General features: G+C 38.1%; 5 protein-coding genes across 6 annotated transcripts; 4 read left to right on the forward strand and 1 right to left on the reverse strand.

The window, feature by feature from the left end:
- Window positions 1-7,690: 7,690 nt before the first annotated feature.
- LOC116126952 (malonyl-CoA:anthocyanidin 5-O-glucoside-6''-O-malonyltransferase-like) lies at window positions 7,691-9,061 on the forward strand. Its single transcript, XM_031412623.1, has one exon. It carries the CDS (start codon window positions 7,691-7,693, stop codon window positions 9,059-9,061), a length of 1,371 nt encoding a protein of 456 aa, XP_031268483.1.
- Window positions 9,062-13,221: 4,160 nt separating this feature from the next.
- LOC116127043 (phenolic glucoside malonyltransferase 1-like) lies at window positions 13,222-14,663 on the forward strand. The gene has a single exon (XM_031412715.1). The coding sequence runs from the start codon at window positions 13,222-13,224 to the stop codon at window positions 14,638-14,640; it is 1,419 nt and encodes a 472-aa protein (XP_031268575.1). The 3' UTR covers window positions 14,641-14,663.
- A 5,042-nt stretch (window positions 14,664-19,705) lies between these two features.
- Window positions 19,706-21,274, forward strand: LOC116126953 (phenolic glucoside malonyltransferase 1-like). Its single transcript, XM_031412624.1, has one exon. It carries the CDS (start codon window positions 19,706-19,708, stop codon window positions 21,098-21,100), a length of 1,395 nt encoding a protein of 464 aa, XP_031268484.1. The 3' UTR covers window positions 21,101-21,274.
- A 586-nt stretch (window positions 21,275-21,860) lies between these two features.
- On the forward strand, window positions 21,861-24,288 carry LOC116127044 (zinc finger CCCH domain-containing protein 16-like). Of its 2 annotated transcripts, XR_004127562.1 has the most exons (5): window positions 21,861-22,172; window positions 22,864-22,957; window positions 23,304-23,524; window positions 23,646-23,835; window positions 23,933-24,288. XR_004127562.1 is itself a non-coding variant. In XM_031412716.1 (4 exons), the coding sequence occupies exons 1-4, from the start codon at window positions 22,147-22,149 to the stop codon at window positions 23,991-23,993; spliced, it is 402 nt and encodes a 133-aa protein (XP_031268576.1). In that variant the 5' UTR covers window positions 21,861-22,146; the 3' UTR covers window positions 23,994-24,288. The 2 variants fall into 2 exon arrangements, 1 of the variants encoding a protein (XP_031268576.1); XM_031412716.1 differs by lacking the exon at window positions 23,646-23,835.
- A 1,470-nt stretch (window positions 24,289-25,758) lies between these two features.
- Window positions 25,759-27,357, reverse strand: LOC116126954 (protein FAR1-RELATED SEQUENCE 5-like). The gene is made up of 2 exons (XM_031412625.1): window positions 26,265-27,357; window positions 25,759-26,177 (listed from the first exon to the last, which is right to left on the reverse strand). Exons 1-2 carry the CDS (start codon window positions 27,355-27,357, stop codon window positions 25,759-25,761), a joined length of 1,512 nt encoding a protein of 503 aa, XP_031268485.1.
- Between the last annotated feature and the right edge of the window lie 287 nt (window positions 27,358-27,644).

Below are 27,644 nucleotides of genomic sequence, written 5' to 3' on the forward strand. Positions count from 1 at the left end.
ATTTTTCTGTAACTAATCATAATAGTTACTAATGCATTCTTAATTAATTGCAATTAATTTAGCTACTAACAGGTAGTTGCAAAAAAATGTTTTTTGTAACCAATAATGTAGATGCAAAATAAAATATTTTAGATGCAAATTGTCAAATTATGGAGGGAAAAATGGCCTACCAAAAATTGCAAGTAAATTTATTAGTCACACTTAGAACACTAACAGAAAACGCAGGAAAAACAGAGCAAAAGAGAGAGAAAATTCAAATCTATATTATTGATGATGATTACAAATGATACATGCGTAAAGTGTTTTATATATACATGCGCACTGCATGTATTTTGCATGTGCACTGTAACAGAAATAAAACTAACTCCCTGACACGTCATCTACAATCAACGGTCAGATTTCATTACTTCCTAACATCCCTTCATCAACAAAATGTCCACACTTCTTTACCTCACACTTCTTTACTTCTTCATTATGTTCTTTCAGTACATTCTAACATCCTTTCTTCAACAAAACCTTCTCAACTGATTAACAAGTAACAGAACACCTGAACAATTATTGCTCGCTGTTCGCTACACTTCACGAACACTTGAAAAACTCGTTGAACTTTACGAACACATGAAAACTCGCTCCATTTCACGAACATACAAAAACTCGCTGCTCGCTACGAACACACGAACACTTATTGCTCACTGTTCGCTGCACTTCACGAACACATGAAAACTCACTCATTTCACGAACACACGAAAACTCGCTTCTCGCTACAAACACACAAACACTTATTGCTCGTTGTTCGCTGCATTTCATGAACACACTGTTCACTGCACTTCACGAACTGCTCAAGACGTAGAAGTCACTGAACCATAAGTTCCATGCACAGCAAGAGGTGGTTTAACATTGAGCTTTTCACGAAGTAGTTCAAATCTGGAAGCTGATAAGGCTTTAGTAAATATATCGGCAGTTTGATGTTCAGTAGTAACAAACTGCACTTTGAGCTTGCTGGAGGTAACCTGCTCCCGAACATAATGAGCATCTAGCTCAATATGTTTTGTTCTACCGTAAAAGACAGTGTTTGAAGCCAGCGATCCGACACTTTGATTATCACACCAGATGATAGGAACCTCTGGTAGTGGCAGCCCAATTTCAGAAAATAGACTACAAAACCATGCTAACTCAGTGGAACATTGAGCTAAGGCTCTATATTCTGCTTTAGTGGAGGATAATGCTACCACCTTTTGCTTCCTGGAATTCCATTGAATCAGATTAGATCCAAGATACACACAGCACCCACTGGTAGAACGTCTGTCTGAAGGATTGCAAGCCCAGTCAGCATATGTATAGCAGATTAGATTAAATCTGTTATTAGAACTGTATAATACTTCATAGTTTAAGGTTCCTTTGATATACTAAAGAAGTCTTTTACAGGCTTGCCAGTGCAACTGTGTTGGAGCCTTCAAAAACTGACTCAATTTGTTGACTGAAAAGGAGATATCAGGCCTGGACAACGTGAGATACTAAAGTGCACCAACGGTACTCCGATACAGAGCTATATTCTCAAATGGTTCACTGTCTTCAAGAGCTAATTTAGTGCCAACAGCCATGGGAGTAGTGCAGGGATTACAATCCAGCATTTTGGTTTTAAGCAGTAAGTCTTTTGCGTACTTTGCCTAGTTTATGTGCAGATGAGACTTATCTCTTGTAATTTCAAACCCGAGAAAGTAGTGTAGTGAACCTAGAGTTTTCAGAGCAAACTGAGTGTTGAGGTTAGCAACAATCTTATGAACCAGACTTGAATCATTGCCAGTGAGGAGAATATCATCGACATAAACCAGAATATAGACTTGCACTTCTTGGTGTCGATAGATAAAGAGGCTGGGATCAGCTAAAGAATGTGAGAAACCCCATGATAGAAAGGCCTTCTTGAGCTTATCAAACCAGGCCCTTGGTGCCTGCTTGAGACCATAAAGTATTTTGGTTAATTTCCAAACATGATGGGGATATTGTGAACTGACAAAACCTTCCGGTTGCACCATGTGAACTGTCTTAGTGAGCTCCCCATTCAAAAATGCATTATTAATAACCACTTGTTGAATGTCCAACCCATAGCTACTGCAAGGCTCAAGATAACTCTAATTGTTGGAGATTTTACCACAGGACTAAAAGTCTCTAGATAATCAATCCCAAGAGTCTGCTGAAATCCTTTCACCACTAACCTTGCTTTAAGCCGTTGAATGGAACCATCAGGATTGGTTTTAACTTTGAACACCCACTTACAACCCATTGGATGCATATCAGAAATAACGAGACCTAACTCCCAAGTTTGATTAGATTGCGGTGCATCAAATTTAGCCTGCATGGCTGCCTTCCATGAAGAATGAGAGAGAGCCTCGGATACAGTAACTGGTTCTGTAACATTAGTAACTGGCTCTATAACATTACAAGATGAAGTGGACACAACAGCAGTTTGGAGAGATTTTGTCTTGGATCTGGTTTGCATGGGATGAGTGTTTAAGGGCTTATCTTGTGCATGATGAGTTGTAGGAGCAGGTATAGGTAAGCTGACTTCCAGAGGAAAGGTATCATATGACTCATTAGAAGAAAGTGTTATAGGAGACAGAATAGAGTCTGAATGCGGAAAAGGATCTGTAGAAGAAGTACTAATTTGTTTGGAAGAAGTTAGAGTAGGAGACAGTTGTGAAGATGACAAAAACGGGTTACTTGGAGATAAGCCTAGAGAGTTGGAATGAGCACGTGTAGTGGGACAAACAGAAGATCTTGCTAGAAATTCTGACTGATCACATGTAATAGGACTAACATTACTAGACACATTGGTTAAAGGTACTGAAGTGGGAATAGACCAAGAAAAAAAGACAGGAACAACTGGCAAGGATTCAAACGACGCGGTTGTAGATGTTGAAGCAGAGTTGGAGGAAGTATGAAATGGGAAGTTAGACTCATCAAAACGAACACTCTGACATGTATAAACTCGACCAGAAGGATCTAAACATAGATAACCTTTATGTTGAAGACTATACCCAACTAACGTACATTTAACAGTATGGAAATTAAACTTATTAGCACTGTAGGGTCGAAGAAATGGATAGACTGCAGAACCAAAAATCTTGAAAGCAGAATAGTTTGGAATAGTATGAAAGAGTTTCTGGAAAGGACAGAGATTATCACGGATAGGGGACGAAAGTCTATTTGTAAGATAAACTAAGGTTTGAAACGCAAACCACCAATACTTCAGTGGCATACCAGCTTGTGCAAGAAGAGTTAAACCTTGTTCCACAATCTGACAATGCTTCCTCTCTACTCTCCCATTTTGTTGATGGGACATGCCTAAAGAGTATGCCATGATCCTTAAAATAAAAGACCAAACTCCTATACTCCCCTCCCCAATCAGTTTGGACACATTTGACAGAGGCATTAAATTGTTTTTCTACTAGTTTGTGGAACTGAGTAAAAATGGTGTAAGTGTCAGATTTGTTCTTTAGAGGAAAGATCCAAGTAAATCTAGTGTGGTCATCCAAAAATTGTATGTAATATTTGAAGCCTTCAGGGGAGGTGATTGGTGAGGGTCCCCAAAGATCTGAATGAATAAGTTCAAGTGGTTTGGATGCATAAGAACCAGACTTAGGGTAGGTAGACTGGTGTCGTTTGCCATATTGACAGGCTTGGCAAAATTTGATGTCTGGTTTTGCAGGATGAGGTAATTTTAGAGTTTTAAGAATGTTTGTGAGTATTGAAATGTTAGGATGACTAAGACGTTTATGCCATAGCATAAAATCAGTTTTGCAGGTTGGAAAAGCATTCAATTTATTGCCAATAGATGTGTCAGTTACAACTGAAGTTGAAGCAGATGGATTAATATGACCAATACAAGACTGATTATTGACAGAAACATTCAAAGGTGTACACTTATTGAAAGTGGAATACAATTTTTGAGTTGTAGACAAGATATCAACATTCTTATTAGAGACTCTGACAGGAGGACCAAGACTGCTGCTGATAGACTTTAAGGAGACTGAGGGATCCAAAACTGCACGAGATGAAGAACACGATGAATGAACTGGGACTTGAATGCGATAAAGTCCAGCTCTAAGTACCCCGTGAAGAAGAATGACCTGAGACATTTTGTCCCTAACCACACAGTGATCAGTAAAGAATTCCACAAGAACATCATTATCTCTAGTGAGCTTGGATACACTAAGTAAATTCTTTGTGATATGAGGAACAAATAAAATATGTTTGAGGTGCAAAGTTTTAACAGGGCAGAGTAATGTACCAGAACCAGTATGAGAGATTGATAACAACTCACCATTGCCAACCTGGAGTTGTTCATTTCCTGTGTAGGGAGAGCTTGTTGTAAGCTGTGAAAAGTCTGAAGTAACATGATCCGTGGCTCCTGAATCCATATACCAGGCTGTATCTTGAATAGAGGTTGGTGAAGCAACATAATTGATAGCAGCAGATGTTTGATTAGAAGATTGAGATTGTGCCATGAACACTTGATTGAATTGGCTGGCATTATGAGCTGTTGGCTGATTTGCAGTAGGTGTAGAAAATGGACCAGCATTTGGCAAGAATTGAGTGTGGTATCCAAGTTGATATGACGATAATGGTCCAGAGACATTGTCTTGTGTGTAATGAGGAGGAGGAGAAGGAGGAGAAGTGTATTGTCCTTCCGTTAAAGATGTAGATGATCTCATAAAACCAGGTGGATTAAAGTTGCCTCTGACATAAGAATTATGTCCAGTAAAATTACATCAAACCGATGATAGCAGTGTAAGGCAAGATGTCCAGCTTTTCCACAAACTTGACAAAAAAATCTGTTTCTACCTCCTGTACGACCTCTACCTCGGCCACCACCATATCCTCCAGAAAATTGATTACTAAAATAAGGTTGAGGCTAAGATGTACCAACGACAGGTAAATTCTGACCAGTAGGTAAGTAGGAGGAATTAAATCTAGTAAATTGTGGTATAGCTGAGGTCACTGTGTTATACTGATTTCTAGAAAGATGTGGTGATTGATCAGGCTCAATTTTCTTGTTCTCATTTGCCACTGAAACACTAGCAACATTAGCTGAACTACTATGAAACTCATTATGAATCATTGTGTTCATTACAGCATGTGATTTCTCCAACCTAAGTTCAAGTTTTTGTAAAACAATTTGAGCTTCCTGAACAGATATTGGATCAACCTTAGATTCTAGTCTAGTTGTTATATTAACCACGGCAGCATCATACTCTGAATCCAAACCATCCAGAAGATAGTCTAATAGCTCTTCATCAATAATAACAACTTCACTCGATGACAAGTTTTCTGCATAGTTCTTCATCTTTAAGAAGTAATCATGTATACTCATATCATCTTTCTTTGTGGTTTGTAAGAGGTTTTTAACATGAAGTGTCTTAGCTCTAGACTCAGTCAAGAATTCTTTTTCTAATGTCAGCCAAATATCAGTAGCAAATTGACACTTAGAGATCACGACAAACATAGATTCTGAAATTGATGATAACAGCCAGCTAACTAACATTTTGTCAGTTTTCTTCCAAAGTAAGTATTCTGGATTAGGCTTTTTTATTACCTCTGATTGTGTACCGTCTAATAAAGCTTTCACAAAAGGAGCTGGACACGATATTAAACCAGTTAGATGTTCTTCAAGGTTGTGAGCTCCTACTGCAAAAAGAATCTGCGATTTCCAAAAGCGGTGGTTGTCTCTTGTTAGTTTCGGTGAAATTACAGGCAATGTTGAAGATGACACCGTAGCAGTATTGATAGGATTACTTGAATCAAAGGTGTGTTTGGAGCTCGAACTATTATCTGTTTTGTGAAGAGGTGAAGGATTTTGAGAGATATCAGCCATTCTTGATGTTTGTCAATGGCTCTAATACCAACTTAGAACACTAACAGAAAACGCAGGAAAAACAGAGCAAAAGAGATAGAAAATTCAGATCTGTATTATTGATGATGATTACAAATGATTCATGCGTAAAGTGTTTTATATATACATGCGCACTGCATGTATTTTGCATGTGCACTGTAACAGAAATAAAACTAACTCCCTGACACATCATCTACAATCAACAGTCAGATTTCATTACTTCCTAACAGTCACTAAAGCAACTTGTTCTGCAACTAACAAAATAGTCGCAGAACATTAACTTTAGACGCCAAAAGTTAGAACATGTGGACCCCGAAATTGAGTTACTCTTTGCCCGACCAATGGCAATTTAGTTGGTAAATGTAGCCTTTTTGCAACTAATTCTGGTTAGTTGGTAAAAAATTGGTTGCAGAATATAGTTTTTCTTATAGTGTACGTTACTACTCAAAGTCGAATTCCGGTCACAAAATTTCTCTTCGTCACCACCATTTGAACCTCTGGTCTCTTTTCTACAAAACCCCTCTCACTACGACACCTGATTTTTTCTCCCCGATCGTCAGTCATGGCAAAGCTAGGGTTTCCTATTCTTAGTTGATTTTCGATTGATTCCGAAGGTGAATATTCAATCGGTCACCACCATTCGATCCACCGGCCTCCATTTTACAAAACCCCTCTTACCCTAGCTTCTGATAACTTGTCAAATGTCAGCTGAGAAAATGAAGTGTATTTTGGGTATTAACAGAATATAAATTGTGGGTGAGAAAGTAATATTTTGAAACTTTTTGGATGGAAAAGTATCATTAAGGCAAACCTTGGGTGAGAAAAAGTCGTTTACTCAGAAAAAATTATAACAATAACATGATGATTAAGTTAGAATAAAAATAAAACTTATAGGAAATTGGATACCTACCTTCAATAAATTAAACAAGAGGGTAGACGCAGTCAAGAATGCATATAGATATAGTAAAGAAACAGAAGAGAAAACTTAAAGAGATTGAGACAAACACAATATGAATCTAAGTCTGGATCATTGCTAAGGCTATACTATACTTGTTGCGAGTTTTCTTTTTGTTGTTATTCAAAGCAACATATACATATGGATATGCATATGTAGTGTTGAATATTGTGAAGCCAATTTCATATGGCATCTCCCAAATTTTGACAAAGATTAAAGGACGGTGCAGTAACGATGTAAGTTAGCATGTGATTAATAAATGAATATCATTGTAATCACAAATTGTAGGACGGCCGGTGCTAGATATTAATATTGCAGTAAGTTCATGCAAATCTCCTAAAGTTTTAATTGATTTAAAGGCCGCCTATAAACACCAATAGCATTTTGGTGAAGTATTTTTCCAAATAAAACTTCTTTGAACTATATTGTACCCACTGCCGCAGCCCCCAATTTTAATTGTGGATGCTTAAATGGAGAATTGAATCTAAGATAGTGTGTTTATCTATTCTCTTCAATGCGCCTTAACCATCTGAATAACCCATGGATATAACATGATAATAAAATCGAGAAAGTTTCTTTTCATTGATTCTTCCTAAGTTGCATTGATTTATATTAAAATAATTCATTATAATTATTGGAATTCTCGGTCATCCATCATCTTGGAGGATCCCCAGTAAGCATAGATGATAAATAGTTAAGGCCACCACCTCATAATTGACGAATTTGAAGGACAACGCGGGCCTTAATTATTATTTTAATACATTAATTAATTATGATACGAATAGAGGCTATTTAAACCCAAAGTACATATATTATCTTCGTCTAAATATATCTCTTTTGATTTCATGGCATCAACAAACTCAGTGAAAATCCAAGAAGTGACTAAAGTCACTCCACACCCCGACTCAACCACCGAGTTCTCTCTCCCACTCACCTTCTTTGACATATTTTGGTTCAAGTTCCATCCTGTGGAGCGTCTCTTCTTCTATCAAATAACTCACTTAACGCCTCAGTTTTTCAACTCAGTTATCCTCCCCCAGCTCAAGCAATCTCTCTCTATAACTCTTCTCCATTATCTCCCTCTTGCTGGTAACCTCGTGTGGCCTCAAGAAACCCCAAAACCAGTCATCTACTACTTCCGAAATGACGGTGTTTCACTCACTGTTGCAGAGTCTAACGCCGACTTCAATTACCTCTCAGGCCATGGAACTCGTGAAGTTGTTGAATTTCATTCTTTGATACCCGACTTGTCAATATCTGATGATAAAGCAGCAGTCATCGCTATCCAAATAACGTTGTTTCCCAATGAAGGGTTCTCCATCGGCACCTCCGCTCATCATGCAATACTTGATGGGAGAAGTTCAACCATGTTTATGAAGTCTTGGGCTTATGTTTGCAAACAAGGTAAACAAGACCCTTCATTGTCACCAGAACTAACTCCATTAATCGACAGGAGTGTCATCCAATACCCAACAGGAATTGACATGTTGTTCTTGAATAGCTGGTTAGATTCCAACTCCCGAAGCTTGAAGCTTTTACCAAGGGAAGGAGTGGATTCCAATTTAGTTCGAGCCACGTTTGAGTTGAGCCGAGAAGATATCAAGAAGCTAAGGGTTGAGGTACAAGAAGTAAAGCAGTCAGAACAACTTCATTTATCAACTTTTGTGTTAACATACGCTTATGTAATCGTTTGCATAACGAGAGCCAAAGGAGAAGAAGAAGGTAAAAATCCTAATTCAAAGGTTATATTTGGATTCACAGCTGATTACAGGACCCGTTTAGAGCCTCCAATTCCAGTCAACTACTTCGGTAATTGTGTTGGTCCACATGGAGGGATAGTAGAAGCCAACGATATAATAAAGGGAGATGGGGTTTCAGTTGTTGCAGAGAAGTTAAGTGAGTCGATGAAAGAGTTAAAGAAGGGATCAGTTCTTGAAGAAACAGGGAAGAATCTTGCATATATGATTCCATTTATGAAACAGGGGGGAAAAGGAATTGGGATTGCCGGGTCGCCCGGGTTTGAAATTTATGGGTCGGATTTCGGGTGGGGCAGGCCAAAGAAGGTGGAGGTTGTGTCAATAGATAAAAATGGGTCTATTTGTCTGGCGGAGAGTAGAGATGGAAGCGGTGGTGTTGAGGTTGGAGTAGTTTTGGAGAAGAAAGAAATGGAGGTTTTTGCTTCCCTATTTGTTGATGGGCTAAGACATTTTAAATAAATAATGCTAAAATACTTACATCAGCCGGCTTTCTATTTATTTTAAATGTTGATATTACGTTCAAGAATTGTATTGATATAGCAATAATTCAATAAATGAAAGGAATTGCTTCTTTTAAGTATGTAAATTGAAATAATAGTCGGCAATCCTCTTGGTAGGCTCCTTGGCATTTATGTTTGTCTATTATGCAGAGTAAACGACTTTTTCTCACCCAAATAATGACTTAATGACACTTTTTCATCAACAGATTTTTAAAATACTACTTTAATTATAATCCAAATTTATGTTTCGTTTTCGATTTTGGCATTGTTGCGATCTCATACCACCACCATTTTCTTTCCCAATTATCATTCACTAAAATTCCTCAAACCATACTCTTGTTGACTCTGCTAATCGTCGGCAATCGAGCGATTATGGTTGGCATAACCGTCATTCCCAAGTCAAATTCGATCGATCACAACTACTAAAATCTAACCTTCTATCGCCAAAAGATACATCGGTCTCTCCTCTTAAAAAACCCCAATAGTTTGAACCGAATTTATTCTCTGTTTGCTATTAAAATATAAATTTGGATAATAAAATGATATTTTAAAAGTCCTTAAGTGAAAAAGTATCATTAAACAATTATTTGGGTGGAAAAAACGTCATTAACTCTTTACATTGTCAAGAAAACAAGCTCAATTAGCCAATTCTACTTGGGATGAATCTGTTTATTTTTTCCAGTCTGCTCTCTTTTTTCTGTTTTGCTACTCGGTAGCTGGGAATTGGACCGTCAATATATACAATAATACTTTGTCTATCTTGCTCATCATGCAACTATATTGGACCGTCAATATATACAATAATACTTTGTCAGTTTGTCTATCTTGCTCATCATGCAACTATATTTTAATGAACCTCTAAATTAATTAATTATATTATCCTATATACTATACGTCAAGCCTGATATTATTATATTATCTTCATCTTCATGTGTGAGTGTGCACGTCATGACAAAATAGACCGATGAAAATAAGAGTTAACGACTTTTTCCCAACTAAGCAATGGGTTAATGACAATTTTTTCACTTACCAAATTTTAAAAAATTATTTTATTATTCAAATTTATATTTAAATGACAAATAGAGTAAATTTAGTCTAAATTATTGAAGTTTTTTAAGAGAAGAGATCAATAAATCTTTTGGTGATGAAATATTAGATTTTGATAGTTAAGATTGATCGAAATTTGACTTGAGAGCGACAGTTATGTAAATCCTAATCGCTCAATTATAAGTTATTGGAGGGGGTCAACGAAAATAAAGTTTAAGAGATTTTGGTGAGGGGAAAAGAATGGTGATGATGTGAATCGTAAAGGTGCTAGAATCAAAACTGAAATATAAATTTAAATAATAAACTGATATTTAAAAGTTTATGAATAAAAAATTGTCATCAAACTTTTATTTGGGTGGAAAAAAGTGGTTTACCCATGAAAATAATGTACATAATTTTTCTTCAATATGGACTAGCTTCGCTTCTCCCTAATTATAATATAAAGATTTGTGGTGAGCCATAACCAGTACGGCATCGACTTTGAAAGTTTCGTCCAATATAAAAACAACAAATAAGAAAAGTAAAACCAATCGACTTATGGATCCTTTTTTGGGAGTTGTTGTGGGTTTAAAGATATATTAGCAACTCATTAAGAAGCACGAACTACATCTTGCTTAATTAATTCCGGCTTTCATGGCATTATTTAACACCCTTAAAATACATGAGGTTACCCGAGTTAGTCCTTTCTCCGACTCAACCACCGAGTTTTCTCTCCCGCTAACATTATACGATACGTTTTGGTTCAATTTTCCTCCTGTTGAGCGCCTTTACTTCTATCAGATCACTGACTTGAACCCCTCATTTCTTCCACTCATTTATCGTCCCAGACCTCAAGCACTCTCTTTCTTCACTCTCCTCCATTATCTTCCTCTTGCCGGTAACCTTATCTGGCCCTAGATGCCCCAAGCTTTCTCTATAATCCCCAAACGATGGCGTTACGTTCATGTTGCAGAATCTACTGCCGACTTCAATTCGCTTACTGATAACGGAGTTCATGAGGCTGTGGAGCTCCATCCTTTGATCCCTCAGTTGGTGACATTGATGACAAAGCAGCGATGATCGCTATACAAATAACTTGTTTCCGAATCAAGGGTTCTCCATCGCTATAACAAGTCACCATGCCATACTTGATGGGAAAAGCTCAACCATGTTATCAGTCTTGGGCTTGTTTTGAAACAATTAGGTAAAGATGGAGAGCCTTCTTTGTTACCGAACTAACCCGTATTTTGACCGAACTGTCATCAAAGATCCCACTGGTATTGACATAGGAGTATGTGAACAACTGGTTCGCTTATACCAACACACGAAGCTTGAAGGTTTTGCCAAACGTAGTGCGAACACCGATTGGGTTCGAGCCACATTGAGTTGACCCGTGATGATATTCAGAAAATAAGGAATCGGGTATTGCTTATACTGAATAAGGACAATGAAAAAGAAGACAAACAACCACGGCAAGTTCATTCATCAACTTTTGTGCTTACATTGGCATAGTGTTCGTCTGTTGGTAAAAGCTAGAAGAGGGGCCGATAACGGAAGGGTTGTTTTCGGGTTACAGCAGATTTAAGGACCGTTTAGAGCTCCAGTTCCGTTGAATTATGTTGGCAACGCGTTATGTCACTTTTTACGCTGCAAAAGCAAGAGATTCACAGAAGAAAACGGAGTCGCCTTTGTCGCCAAGAAGTTAAGTGTGTGATAAAAGGAATAGAGAGGGGAGAATTTGAGGGGAAAAAAGAGCACTTCAGAAATCTTGAGATGATAAAATCTCTGTCTGAAGGAGTGCAAGGCCTTGGGGTAGCAGGGTCGACCCAGTTTGACGTTTACGGGTCCGATTTCAGGTGGGGGAGACCGAAGAAGGTTGAGATTGTGTATAGATAAGAGTGGAGCTATTGCTTTGACCAAGAGTAGAGACAAAAGCGGCGTGTGTGAGATCGGTGTCGTTTTGAAGAAGCAAGAAATGGAAGATTTTGCTTCTCTGTTGTTGACGGCCTAAAAGATTGACCAAGACAAATAAAAAATCAGCATTTTATTGAATTTTATATAGCATTTGTATTTGTTTTCTTGATTGCTCGATAAATTGCCCGTCATGAAAATAATTTATATTTCTAAAATAAGATGTTTGTATGTAATGGCCTCTTCTATTTGTCATCTCTCCGTTGTACTCATGTTTTCTGTAGTTTAATTAGAAAATTAAATTATACTTCCTATATTACTAGCGCTACACTAAGATCAGCATACATCATCTTTTTTTTTTAATTAAACTTTTTAACTAATCTCTTAAAATCTTAAAATACAATTACATCATTGTAAATTTATTTAAGTGATAATTTAATATTTAATAAAAATTCTAAATTTAATAGTTTTTTATCTTTAAAGATCTATTGGTGCATCTTATAATATGACATTTCTAATAAGAAAATTCCCAGATTTTTCGGTTACTTTCTTACTTTTGATCAATTTTACTAGTCAATCATTCGGTTGATCCCGCTAATATTTTTCTTGTCTGCGCAGTTGAATTTGAACAAAAAAATCTACTGGATGAAAAAGTTGAACCGAATAAAAATGTCAACAAAGAGGTGAATAATATTAATTCTATATGCTGTCTTTGAAAATTTACTGGCTTTCTCCCCACCCTACCTTTATATATTATAATAATGGTAAACGACTCAATCAAGTTTTTTTTTTTGTTTCTTTTTACTTTTTCGTATTCGGCTGTTTGATCATTCAAACAAATTTTATAACATTAACAAATAAGTCACATGTACGAAGACTCCAAGAGTCGTAGAGTAGTGTTATCCGATCAATTTAACGCCTTGTTGTTTGTTTGTGTTTCAGTGTCTCTCTGTCTTCGAGATAGCGTAGTTTCCAAGATCCAGTCCCCATAAAATTACATCATCATGAAGATTCAAGATTGCATCTAGAATTGCGGAAATTAATGTCTCCAATGCCGATATTTAAACCATTAATGTTCAAAGCCAAAAAAAAAGAAAAGAAAAAAAACTAAAATAAGAACGATCATACATATAAAAATACAAGCAACTCTTTGCTAATTTGCATCTCCCTTTCATTAATTTCATGGCATCAACCAATAAAGTTATCATTAAAATACATGAAGTGACGAAAGTCACTCCTTCCTCCGCCTCCGCCGCCGAGTTTTCTCTTCGGCTTACCTTATACGACACAATCTGGTTCAAGTTTCCTCCTGTTGAACGCCTTTTCTTTTATCAAATTACTGACTTAACCCCTCATTTCTTCAACTCAGTGATCCTCCCCAAGCTCAAGCAATCTCTCTCTCTCACTCTCACCCATTATCTTCCTCTCGCTGGTAATCTCATCTGGCCCCATGATGCCCCAAAACCATTTATTTACTACTCCTTAAACGATGGCGTTTCTGTCACAGTGGCTGAGTCCAGCGCCGACTTCACTCACCTCTCAGGAAATGGAGTTCGTGACGCTATTGCGCTTCATCCTTTAACTCCTGAATTGGTGACATCTGATGAAAAAGCAGCGATAATTTCTATACAAATAACTATGTTTCCGAATCAAGGTTTCTGCATCGGCATATCATCTCACCATGCAATACTTGATGGCCGAAGTACAACTATGTTTTTCAAGTCTTGGGCTTATCTATGCAAACAATTAGATAAACATCAAGAAGAAGAAGAACCTTCTTTGTTGCCGGAACTAATCCCTTCTTTTGACCGAACCGTCATCAAAGATCCAACCGGGATCGACATGGTGTACGTGAACAACTGGTTTAATTATGCCGGACCGGATTCGGATCCCAAAAAACGGAGCTTGAAGGTTTTGCAAACGGTAGGAGGCAATCCCAACTGGAATCGAGCCACGTTTGAGTTCACCCGTGAGGATATTAAGAAACTAAGGAACAAAGTATTGTCTTTGTTGGAAGAAAATAAAGAGAAGCCATTAAAACAACTTCATTTATCAACCTTTGTGCTTACATGTGCATATGTGTTCGATTGCCTTGTTAAATCTCGAGGAGGAGAAGATAGTAGACGTATTATGTTCGGATTCACGGCAGATTACAGGAGCCGTTTGGATCCTCCGGTTCCTTCGAATTATGTTGGCAACTGCGTTATGTCGCATGCGATAGTCGCAACAAAAGGAGATCTCATGAACGAAAAAGGGGTTGCGTTTGTTGCAGAGAAGTTAAGTGATTTGATCAGAGGGATAGAGAGGGGAGAACATGAGGGAACAAAAGAGACGCTAGAAAAGTTAATAGAATTGGCGAAATCAGTGGAAGGAGGAATACTACTTGGAGTGGCCGGGTCGACCCAGTTTGACGTATACGGATCGGATTTCGGGTGGGGGAGACCGAAGAAGGTGGAGATTGTGTCAATTGATAGGAGTGGAGCCATTGGTTTGGCCAGGAGTAGAGATGCAAGTGGCGGTGTTGAGATTGGTGTGGTTTTGGAGAAGCAAGAAATGGAGGTTTTTTCTTCTCTGTATGTTGATGGGCTAAAAAATCAATAAGGTTTCTGCAACTTTTACATTCTTAGAACAATATTCTGATAACATAGAATGTCATTTTGAAGACATAATATGATATTATTGCTATTAATCATGTTCAATTTTAATGTTTCTTTAGCAATTGATTAGTACTTATTCATAATAATTTTTGTAACAATTACCAAGATATACCGGTACAAAACACATAATTTGATAATCACAGAGACCAACCAAAAAAAAAAACTGCTAGGAGTGAACTAATGGTAAGAGTAAAGGAGTAAAAAGTTTCTATATAAGTTTTTGAGTTTCAATCATACTAATAAAAATGGTCATGGAGGAAATTTATTCTATCATTTACTTCAAAATTTTAAAAAATTAATTAAGGTAAATATAAACTGATTTAGACACTAAAAAAAAAAAAGCTACTGTATACCATTTATTCTAAGAGTAGGCTACCTAATATGATAGGTATGAAAGCCCCAAAACCAATGCTATCCCAAAATAAGTTTATCCAAAACACCTTACATCTTAACAAAATTTGTGACGCCTCCACAAAATCTCTCTCCTATCCCCTATGAGCTAACATTATTTTAAGCATCATCTACTTAAAGTAGGCTTAGGCAGCGCAGTGGCGGAGCTATGAATTCAAGTGAGAAAGGACAATTTTAAGAAAGTAATATAATAATTTATAATTTTAACATAATGATAAATATTAAAACTTTAAGAATTATTGATAATTTTGTTATACAATATAATTACAACTGCCTTTGACACGTTTTAATATTTTTAAACTGATTCTAGGAGCAAAAAATCATCTTAGGTTTGACCATACTCAATAACGAAATAAACATGTGACGACTCAACGTCTTAGCTTAATTTCAATTGGGCCTACGCTTAAAGTCACATTATAAACTACCTACTATATGAGTTAGGTTATCCTAAAAGTTAAGCTGGATTGGGTTTCGACCTATTAGCCTACAATAGTCTATAAATAGGAAATCAGAATCATATTTTATTTTCTCTTCTACTGAGATTCTGAATCATCCTCAAACTATTAAACTTAGTCTGATAAAGTCAAAAAATCATATTTCTTTCCTGATAGGGATTATCTCCCAAAATAGGACTCAGTGTCTTACTAGGATTCCAACCCCTTGGGTTTACTATAAAAGCAAAGGTCTGCCCTCTCATTATTCAATCAATCTCCAATATTCAATCTCAACTACTCAAAAGCACCTCCTTACTCTTGAATTCTTGCTCCTGAGAATTCTACACCTTCGCCGTGGTCCTGACCTCCGAAAAGACTCCTGGTAATCCCTCTTTCCCTTAATTCTTATTAAATAATCTCTTTCAGCCTTGTTGACTTGAGTGTCGAAGTGCTTACGGCAAACACCACCCTATTGTTTTTCGTAAGCTTCACGCCTGTCCTTTCATCTGTGCAGGTCCAGCGGATTGTCAGTAGCCTTAACCTCACGGGATCAGACCCTATTTTCGTTATCGTAGATTTTTTACATCTACACTGATGATACTATTTTATATATTAGATAAAATGAATAATACTATAACATTAAAAAAAAAAAAAAAAAAAACACCTATTGTTGATATAGAAATCTACACCAACCAGAGAATTCTGATCGACTTTGATGGGACCAGAAGTGCAATAAAATAAATGACAATGAGAATTTTTAAAGTGGTTCGCGCGAGGTAAACTCTTGAGCCTACGTCCACTATTTTTTGTATTTGTTGTGAGAGCTTACAATGAGAATTCTATGTTAAAGTTGTAACCCTTTTTTCATCATTTGAGGGGGTTTATATACAAGGTTTGTACAAAAGAAATAGCGAAAATAAAGGGATTACAATTGATTTGAATTGCAATTCTGATATTCTCACGATTGGACGATGTGATTGCGCAAAGATTGATGTTGATTTAGTCATTCGGGTTATTCGCGACTAGCTTATGCTAGGTCGAGCTATATGTTGACGAGCTTGTGTTAGGTCAGACAATCGGTGGAGTTGGACTAATCCTGGGTCGAGCTATATCCTTGTAGTAGCCCGAGCTTGGTGGAAAATCGTACAGAACATTGCCCCCTAGTGTTCGATGCTCGTTTCGAGCTTCGAAGACTATTGCTAGATTTGATGCCAAGCTCGACATCACCAACAGGTCTTCTGATGCAGGTTCGATCGAGCTGTTGGGGTTGACCTCATGTTCGGTCCGCGATACCTGCCAAACTCAGAACATGAAAAGTTAGGGCAAATACGTAATTTTCAAGTGGTCATGTCACATTAAATACGGTAGCCTTTGTCAGTCACATTTTGTTGAGTGTGGGCGACTACAGTTGTCCACGCGCGAAGTGAGGCGACGTGCGATGATGGTTATCAGTGTAATAGTCCGATGGTTCGTTGCCCTTCACGAATGGATGACGCGTGGCCACATTTAAGAGCCGAGATTGTTCGACGGATGAAGGGTCAAGATTCACTGTAGATCGATGGCTACGATTAAACCCTGCCCTTCCATCTTCCATGCAAACCACTATAAAAGGTGGCAAAGTCGTCAGAATGCTCATTCAGTCCACGAAAGTTCTACGACATCTTTGTCCACTTTGCTATTGTTTCGTCATCGTCACGATGCTCTTTCCAGTGAGTTTCTGCACTTGGATGTTCTAGGGCTTTAGTAGAGTTTTTGAATATGTCTCTGGCGGTCCTGGGTTTAAGAAGGGTTTAACACGATGGTCGTCAGAACCTAGGGTAGGTCGTGTGCGTTTGTTGTATGGCGCGAGCTATCTTAGGTGCCTGAACTAAAAGCAAGTGTGAAATGGTCGAGCTCTGACACATGTTCGCTTCTGTTTCAGGTACCCAAAAGCGAGCTATAACCATGTCTTCCTCTAGTAGTCACACAATCGACCGCATGTTTGATTCGCCTGCGTGCTTGGTAGTCCTTGGGGATTCAACTCTCGAGGTTTCTGAGGAAATCACCGCACGAAGATCGGACCCCAATGCGGCAGGCTCTTCCGACCATGCCTAGATACAATTGGCTCAACCTGCGCGGTCTCCAGTCTATAGGCTGCGAAAAGAGCCACAATCCTCGATTACCGTCGGAGATCTAGAACTCATAAGAGCGATCTGTGCGCCGCAACTTAATTTGATGGCCCCGAGGGACATTTCTCGAAAGAATCCCCCGCCTGGATGGGTGGCAACCTTTGAGACCCTCTTAAGATGCGGGGTATCCATTCCCCCTCATTGTTTTATTGACAACGTGCTGAAGCAGTTCAACATCGTTCCTCTCCAACTTTCCACAAATTCCTACGTAATTATTATTGTTCTGTACATAGCATACATGATCGTTGAGTTGGGCGAGCTATTCGTCGAGGAGCTTGTCTATCTGTACAGGCTCAAAAAGGAAAAGACCAGACGTACTACTTTTCCAAAGCGAGGAAGGTACGTTTCAACGGGCTGGTCGATGTCCCAAAGAAGGTCCCGTACTAGGACTCACAGTATTTCTTCTATGAAGCCTGGGAGACCGACGCCTTCACCTCGAAAGTGAGTAAGATTTCGACTTACCATACGTGCGAGGATCCCTTTCGAACTTTATGTTCTAGCTAACCGAGTTGCTTTGTTTTGTAGTTAACGTTGAACAAAACTATCTTCCTGCTGCGAACAAGCAAAGGCTCTAACGTTTTAGCGACCTTCCCAACGGACAACGTAACGTTAACAAGATCATTATGCTCCCCCACCTGCGAGCATACAATTTCTGTCGGGATGATGCAAGATTCCTACGATCTTGGAAAAATGTTAAGTTATCGATTGCTTGCACTTTTTTCCAAGCGGATAAGTCACTGTTTGTTACTTTCTTGTAGAGATGTAGGCCGAGAAACCCAAAGGCCTTAAGAAGAAAACGACAGCTCCGACGGCTGCCAAGAAGATACCGGTTGCTTTGGCGATGAAGCAGCCCATTGATGTCGTTGGCGTGAAACATGCTGGTGGCGAGCTTGGGGAGGGCTCAAGCGCAAAAAAGCCCATAATTGCTCCAAAGGCAGTGAGCAGGAAGAGTATCTTCGAGCCCCAAAAGGGGCTGGCGAAGAAAACTCCCGAGTTGATAGGAAGCTCGGGGAAATTGAAGGCACCTGAGCAGCATGATAGCTCAGGTAAGAAGAAAGCAACTGGGCCTTTGGGGGGCTTGGGCAAACAAAAAGTGGCCGAGCAATAGGGTGGCTTAGGCAAAGAGGTCGCTAGGCTGGCGGCCTAAAGAAAACAGCGGCCAAGGACTTGGCCAAGAAGAAGTATGCTCCTATGAGCGAGGCTAGCGCTACCGAGGAGAGTAAATCTAGTTCGTCCCGGTCGAAGAGCAAGAAAACAGATGAAGCAGCCCAAGCTTCAATCGACGCTCTGATCGATCAACTCCCTGACCATATTAGCATTGAAGTCACAGCAGCCAGGGACAAAATCACTTTGCGAACCTTCACGGCCATCAGAGATGCTACTCCAACCGATATGCTGGCCTTGGTGTGCAGGTACGCGACGAAGGTACCGGTAGTTCGCTCCTTTTTTCTTTTATCATTTCATGCTATCTTCATTTCTTGTTAACTTTCCATGGGGGGGCAAACTCTAATTGCTCAATTGACGGCTACTGGTGGAGTCGGCATAAGTAAGGTTTAAGCGGTTTTAGTGAGGGAAAAAGAATGGTGGTGGTGTGGATCGCAAAGATGTCGAAATCGGAATAGAAATATAAATTTAAGTAATAAACTAATATTTTAAAAGTTTGTTTGTAAAAAAAATATCATTAAACTATTATTTCGATAGGAAAAAGTCGTTTACTCAAGGAAATAATATGCATAATTTTTCTTCAAAATGGACTAGCTTCGCTTCTCATAATTCAACCTCCCTAATTATAATATAAAGATTTGTGATGAGCCATAATCAGTGTGGCATCGACTTTGAAACTTTCGTCAAATATAAAAACAACAAGTAAGAAAAGTAAAACCAATTGACTTCTGGTTCTTTTTTTCTGAGAGTTGTCGTGGGTAACGTTGAAAGATAAATTAGCAACTCATTAAGAAGCACTAACTACGTCTTGCTTAATTAATTCCGGCTTTTAATGGCGTTATCCAACACCCTTAAAATACATGAGGTTACCCAAGTTACTCTTTTCTCCGACTCAACCACCGAGTTTTCTCTCCCGCTAACATTATACGATATGTTTTGGTTAAATTTTCCTCCTGTTGAGCGCCTTTACTTCTATCAGATCACTGACTTGACCCCTCATTTCTTCTACTCATTTATCCTCCCAGACCTCAAGCACTCTCTTTCTCTCACTCTCCTCCATTATCTTCCTCTTGCCGGTAACCTTATCTGGCCCCTAGATGCCCCAAAGCCTTTCATCTACTACTCCCCAAACGATGGCGTTACGTTCACTGTTGCAGAATCTACTGCCGACTTCAATTCGCTTACTGATAACGGAGTTCATGAGGCTGTGGAGCTCCATCCTTTGATCCCTCAGTTGGTGACATCTGATGACAAAGCAGCGATGATCGCTATACAAATAACTTTGTTTCCGAATCAAGGGTTCTCCATCGCTATAACAAGTCACCATGCCATACTTGATGGGAAAAGCTCAACCATGTTTATCAAGTCTTGGGCTTGTTTATGCAAACAATTAGGTAAAGATGGAGAGCCTTCTTTGTTACCAGAACTAACCCCGTATTTTGACCGAACTGTCATCAAAGATCCCACTGGTATTGACATGGAGTATGTGAACAACTGGTTCGCTTATACCAACACACGAAGCTTGAAGGTTTTGCCAAACGTAGTGCAGAACACCGATTGGGTTCGAGCCACATTTGAGTTGACCCGTGATGATATTCAGAAAATAAGGAATCGGGTATTGCTTATACTGAATAAGGACAATGAAAAAGAAGACAAACAACCACGGCAAGTTCATTCATCAACTTTTGTGCTTACATTGGCATATGTGTTCGTCTGTTTGGTAAAAGCTAGAAGAGGGGCCGATAACGGAAGGGTTGTTTTCGGGTTCACAGCAGATTTAAGGACCCGTTTAGAGCCTCCAGTTCCGTTGAATTATGTTGGCAACTGCGTTATGTCACATTTTTACGCTGCAAAAGCAAGAGATTTCACAGAAGAAAACGGAGTCGCCTTTGTCGCAAAGAAGTTAAGTGATGTGATAAAAGGAATAGAGAGGGGAGAATTTGAGGGGAAAAAAGATGCACTTTCAGAAATCTTGAGATTGATAAAATCTCTGTCTGAAGGAGTGCAAGGCCTTGGGGTAGCAGGGTCGACCCAGTTTGACGTTTACGGGTCCGATTTCAGGTGGGGGAGACCGAAGAAGGTAGAGATTGTGTCCATAGATAAGAGTGGAGCTATTGCTTTGACCAAGAGTAGAGACAAAAGCGGCGGTGTTGAGATCGGTGTCGTTTTGAAGAAGCAAGAAATGGAAGATTTTGCTTCTCTGTTTGTTGACGGGCTAAAAGATTGACCAAGACAAATAAACAATCAGCATCTTTTTATTGAATTTTACTATATGCATTTGTATTTGTTTTCTTGATTGCTCGATAAATTGCCCGTCAAGAAAATAATTATATATTTCTAAAATAAGATGTTTGTATTGTAATTGGCCTCTTCTATTTGTCATCTCTCCGTTGTACTCATGTTTTCTGTATTTTAATTAGAAAAATAAATTATATTATATTTACTTAGCGTTATACTAAGGTCAGCAAATACATCATCTTTTTTTTTTTAATTAAACTGTCTAACTAATCTCTTAAAATCTTAAAATTACAATTACATCATCCTAAATTTATTTAAGTGATAATTTAATGTTTTAATAAAAAATCTTAAATTTAATTGGTTTTTTATTCTTTAAAGATCTTATTGTTACATCTTATAATATGACATTTCTATCGAGAAAATTCCCAGATTTTTCGGTTACTTTCTTACTTTTTGACCAATTTTTACTAGTCAACTCATTACGAGTTGATCACGCTTAATATTATTTTTCTTGTCTGCGCAGTTGAATTTGAACAAAAAAATCTACTGGATGAAAAAGTTGAACCGAATAAAAATGTCAACAAAGAGGTGAATAATTCTAGAGAAACACTATACATACTACTGATCTTTACTTACCAGTCTACAATATGACGTGACATTTGATGTGGAGATGCCAATTCATCTGTCATGTCGGATACTTTTAAAAAAAATTCCTCAAAAAATTCCCGCTTACGAATTTTTTGCCCAAAAACCATTTGTGAATCTCCTTCTCCCCTAAATCTCCAGCCACCACTCCGGCATCGAAAATAAACTTCGGCACCACCTTTCACTTCACCGGCCTCCCTTGACCAAAACCCCTATCATCCCTACCGAAGATCACCCACCAATCGCCAGTCGCCGCTCATCTAGGGTTTGCACTCTTCAAACCAATTTTCGATCGATTTCGGCATCACAAATCTATCCCGACGCCACCTTTCACCTCACCGGCCTCCCTTGACAAAAACCACTATCATCCCCACTGAAGATCACCCTCTAATGCAATGTTTGAACTTGTTTTCTGGGTTTGTGATTGTTTCAATTAACTGCAGTTTTTTTTTTTTTTTCATTTTTCTTTTTGGTTTACAGCTCCATGGATCGGTTCTGTTCGTCAATTAAATCGATCCTTGGTTCCATCAAATGCTGGAACTTCTTTTGTAAAACAATGCTTTGTAAAACCAATTTGTGTAGAACTATTGATTAATGCTTTTGACTGCAATAATTTCTGCAACCAGAAGTTCATTTCAGAACTTGAGCATTGATTGTCTGCTCATGGATACTTGTAAAAGATTGATGCTTTTCAGTATTTTGTGTGATAGTGAATTGCATATATGCCACGGTTTTGATTACTATTTATTCATGAATTTATATGGGTTCTGAAGTATATTCATTGATATATATAATTTGCAATATTGTTGAGTAATCTGGTTGTTGTACATGCTGGCTTTATAATATGTGATTCTTTGAAGCAGAATGTGTCAATTTGTGATACCAATAAATCCTCTAAATCATGGTCTGGCATAGTTAGTAACTATCCAAGCACCACCCCATCCTCTGAAGAAAACAAATGATATAGTGAGCATTATTTGTTGCTCTAATATCCTTTTGTCCCTATCCAGAGTACACCAAGAATACTAGGCTCTGCTTCTTTATGGTAATCATGAAAACAAATTGGGATGACCCCTTGCATTCTAAACTTTAGTCTTTTGATTGCAGTGCTCCATGTGACATTGTTGGTGATGTTAGCTATGAAGAATTGCGGGCAACAGCATATGATGATGCTAAGCGTGGGTTGGGCTTGCAGTCTATAGTAAGAAAATCTGGCAAACCATAATTTTCGCTTACACAATTCCATGTTCATAATTGTTTATAATACATTTTCACATCTCATTTTGTGCAGCTGTTGAAATTCAATTAGTGCATAGAATTTTTTTCTCAAATTTTATGTTGGTACATCCTTCTTAAGATATTACTTTATAGTTCTGTAATTTTGAATTGCATTTGAGTAAATACTTGGTGGGCATTGCCAAAGAATAACATTCAGTGAAAATAATTTGTTAAAGACTAACTTCTGGTATTGTTATTAGAAATTAGTTATGTAGATGTGCAGAAACATTTCTTTCTTTGCTAACATGATTAAACAAATCTTGTTACAGGTTGAGAGAGAAAGGAATTTACTCAATTCCAAGTTAATTGAGTTTGACAATCTTCTTTGCAATCCCTACACAGGGCCCGTCAACCCTGGTCTTGCCAGCCAAAGACAATTTCTTGTGGCCACTCAAAGCGAACACTCTTCGACCCCTCAAAACAATGCCCCTCCTTCAGTTTCCAGTTTTAGTCAACTAGTATCATTGGTTAATATGGGGTTTGGAACGAGGTAAGAATCACTCCTAGAATCTGACTTTGTTCTCATCTTCATGGAAACCATAGTATATGACATTTTTTTATCTTTAACAAATTACATGCCTTTATGGGATTTCTTGGCAACGCATTTGCAGAACAGTTAATGGCTGATAGGAAGATCTTTTTATCTTTAACAAAATTAAGCATCTCACTTCCTGTCATCTGAACATATGGAATATCATTTCCATGCTGGAACTTGCTAAGTGCATTTCTAACCCATCATGTGCTGCTAATGTTGCTTGCCTCTAGACCTGCAACAATCAGCCTGATGAGACTGAATGCCAGGTTGGTTCTTTAACTATAAATATTCATGGCATATCCATTTTATCTTAAAGGAGCTTAAACTTTGGAATCCTTATTTTATTTGCTTATACTTTTGCAGATTCAATGTGGAGACCTGTTTGAAAATAGTGTTGGAATGGTCTGAAAAAGGGTCCCAGTAAGGTGGTTTGGCTTACGAGAGGAATGGATAGTGGGAATAGTAGCTTGATTGGCGTATTTGTTTTGGAGTTTGTTTGATGGGAGATTGATTATATTGGGAGTGTTTGTGTTGTTTGATTAGTTGTAATGTTTTCCAGCCTTCCCCATGCATCCAGCCAGTCAGTCACCATATCCACCTGAATATGTTCTATGCTCACCACCTGCTCAACCATTTGCCAAAACCAAAACCAAGGAATAAGCAAGCAAGCAGTTGCGCCGCAAGTAGCTCCCAGTGCATGTGCGTCTCCTCCCAACGCCCCAAACCACCTTTCTTGGCCTTGCCCAACCTACATTTCACCAACCTAACACCGCCAGCACCCCTCCAACCAATTGCAGCCATTCCCACTGCACACTGACCCCTTTTTTTGTCCACTGCAGTCACTTCCCAACCATCACCCACCACCACACATTGCCCCCCTTCACTGCAGTCTTTTCCCAGCCATCACCCGCCACCACAGCTGCCGCGCCCCAACCACCTTTATTGGCCTTACCCAACCCAGATTTCACCAACCTAACACCCGCAGCACCCCTGCAACCACTCGCAGCCATCAACAAAATCACATAAATTGATTGTTCAGAATCAAGAAGTCAGCTCATCGGACTCAACTTTTTTAAAGAGAACCATATTTTTGCAACTCATTGATGTAATTTATTGCTTCTAATTTAGGTTTTCAAATGCTTCAAGGTTTAGATGTTCTTTCCCCAATGTTATGTTGTGGGGTCATGTATTGTTTGGTAAAAATATTGTACAAGAAATGGCTAATACCAGCAATTGTATTAATAAAGTGTTTTTTTGCTTATAGTAAATCTTGCGTCTTTTAAATTGATGCCTTGCATGTACAAAATATTAGACAAGAACAAAATATATTGTTCATGATACAAGGGTAAGAAACTATGCACAATATATGGTACAAGAACAAAATATTATCCAAGAACAGCATGATATCTTTAACTTGGATTATAAACGAACAAAAATAAATTATATAATACAAATTTACGATATAACATCTTCAAATTGTCTATTCTTTTCACCATGGTCTTCACCTATTATTCTTTATTCACAAGTTTGAATCTGCTGGATACGGCCTGTAAGCGACTGACCTTTCACTGTAATTCTGGAAAATGTAAAAAAAATGACTTAAGAAATTAATTGTACACCAAAAAGAAAAGGGCAGAAAATTAATGAATCATACCTAGCTTAATATATGAACTCCTTCTTCACATCCTTGGAAGTTAATCGCATCTTGAAAATGTTCATTTGCTTGCTTGGTTTCTTGGGAACCCCCGTCATACAATCGATTTAGGGATGTCGCAACACACACTTTTTCATGAAATTTCTTTTGTTTACCTTTACGTACATTTTGTTCGAGCTTTGATTGCTTCCTTTTGAATGGAGGTCGACCTTTGCAATGAACAGCCCAGGGAGTTAAAATTTTATTGCTTGCCTTTGTGGAATTAGCGTGAACACTATCAAAATTTGATCCACTGTGACATGACATGTCATCATGGCTATCAATCCTGCCAGCACGTTCATTTGACAATAATTTCTTCTTCATGCCAGTAATCATATGCATCACCATATTACTATCATCAATATTGGTTGAGGCTAAATCAGCCCACCTCAGAGAATGAATTAGACAACTGATCAAACCGTTCTCCTTCAGCAGTCTTGCTCCAGCTATTATAACTGACTCTAATCTTCGTGTGGCATCTATATACATTTTTCCTCTACCTTCTTAAAATGAACTTTTCAGATATATGATAAATGTCTTTATGAAGCAATACCGTTATTGCATGTCGACAAATAATCCCTCTAAATTCAAACAATCGACAATTGCAACGAACATCACAACCACAGTCATCACAGCAAACCACAAAAGGCACACTACGACATGTCTCCCCTACCACGACAACTTCCTTTACAATATATTCTATTTCAGATTCAGTGGCCCGGAAAGAAGATATCTCACAATGCAACTTAGCAGTAAGCTCTTGTTGAAACTCTTTGAATTTTGCAGTCGTGTATGCCTCTTGAAATTGTTTCTCCATTGGATAACCAGTTATGCAAGGAATCGATGATTTCCATGATCTAAAATCAGCCTCCTTTTCTTTTTCTACTTTATCACACAGTGCATTCTCATATTGTTCTACAAACTATTTCAAAGTGGTTTTAGAATTTACATACCCATCAAAGAATGCATGCATACTTTCACTCCGTTGAGTGGTGGACATACCCGCCCAAAAGGTGTCTTTTACAAACGATGGCACCCAACGTTGTCTTTCATTATACAGTCCAAGTAACCACTCATTGTTGTGAAGGTTGTATTTATCAATGAATCCAGTCCAACGTTGTTCGAACTCCTCACGTGTCAAAGAATCATATACAACATTTTGCAAAGCAAACTTAATATGTTCGTATTCGTTGTAACCCCTTAACTTTTTCGGCAATTTCTTCATTATATGCCACAAACACCATCTATGCCGTGTACCCGAAAACACAATCTCGATTGCATTTTGCATCGCTTTGTCTTGATAAGTTATTATTGCATTTGGAGCACAATTCCACATACATGCAAGCCAAGATTCAAAAAGCCAAACAAAAGTCTCCGTGTCCTCATGGGAGATTAACCCACAACCTAAGAGTGTTGAATGCCCATGATGGTCAACACCAACAAACGCCGCAAATGACATATCATACTTGTTGGTCAAGAATGTAGTGTCAAATGTGACAACGTCGCCAAATTCCTTAAATGCAGTCCTACTTCTTGCATCCACCCATATAACATTATGTAATCGACCCTCATCATCTAAATCCATCATGTAAAAGAAATTTGCATTATCTTTTTGCATCTTTAAAAAATATTTTTGGATTGCATAAGCATCCCCGACACCAAGTCGCATCCTCCTAACTTTTTCAATATAGTTCCTACAATCTTTTTGCAGGAAAGTCAAATTCTCAGGACCGCCTGCTTCAACTAACATGGAATTGAAATTTTTGTTCGGCCTAATCCCGGCCCTATCATTTACTTCAAGTCTCCTTTTCACATATGGTTGTATACCACGATTGCTCCTGAAATATCTAGTTTTCGTTGGGCTACTGAGCTCATGGTTATCATTCAACCCCACTGAACATATTTTCCATTTTCCGTTACCACGTACGGCTGCACCAACCCGAGCCTTACAATCTGTCTTTGTCACTGGGTACAATTTAAAAGCATTTCGGGTGTTACTACTCGACTTCCTAGTACAAGAACAAGCTAGTGTTGCATTTGTCACCTCTCCATCATCTCCTTTCCTTGAGGATCTTATAATAACTTCAAACCCCATTCTATTCCCATAGCTTCTGTAGTATTGGAGAAGATTATCAAGTGAATCAAAAACCATCCAAAGCTACGGCTCCAATTCCTCCTCTACACTTCCTCTATCTTCAACTTCTTCAAATTGATTATCCTGATTCATTTATATTATAATACCCAGAATTAAAATATTATAAGATAACAAACATGATAGAAACAAAACCATCCAAATTTTTGTTTAAACTACATTAACTTGTACGTATACAAAAATTCATCATTTATCATACAAACATGGGTACTCATTGATACATAATAATA

This window comes from Pistacia vera, unplaced genomic scaffold (assembly GCF_008641045.1).
Source record: "Pistacia vera cultivar Batoury unplaced genomic scaffold, PisVer_v2 Contig188, whole genome shotgun sequence".
Taxonomy (NCBI): domain Eukaryota; kingdom Viridiplantae; phylum Streptophyta; class Magnoliopsida; order Sapindales; family Anacardiaceae; genus Pistacia; species Pistacia vera.

Excerpts from the sequence above, each read along its gene's own strand:
- LOC116126952 (XM_031412623.1), top strand. The coding sequence starts at position 7,691 with ATGGCATCAACAAACTCAGTGAAAATCCAAGAAGTGACTAAAGTCACT.
- LOC116127043 (XM_031412715.1), top strand. The coding sequence starts at position 13,222 with ATGGCATCAACCAATAAAGTTATCATTAAAATACATGAAGTGACGAAA.
- LOC116126953 (XM_031412624.1), top strand. The coding sequence starts at position 19,706 with ATGGCGTTATCCAACACCCTTAAAATACATGAGGTTACCCAAGTTACT.
- LOC116127044 (XM_031412716.1), top strand. The coding sequence starts at position 22,147 with ATGCAATGTTTGAACTTGTTTTCTGG. Across the intron at positions 22,173-22,863 it reads TGTTTGAACTTGTTTTCTGG|TGCTCCATGTGACATTGTTG; the intron begins GTTTGTGATTGT and ends TTTTGATTGCAG. Across the intron at positions 22,958-23,303 it reads GGTTGGGCTTGCAGTCTATA|GTTGAGAGAGAAAGGAATTT; the intron begins GTAAGAAAATCT and ends ATCTTGTTACAG.
- LOC116126954 (XM_031412625.1), bottom strand. The coding sequence starts at position 27,357 with ATGGGGTTTGAAGTTATTATAAGATCCTCAAGGAAAGGAGATGATGGA. Across the intron at positions 26,178-26,264 it reads AAAAGACACCTTTTGGGCGG|AACAATATGAGAATGCACTG; the intron begins GTATGTCCACCA and ends AATAGTTTGTAG.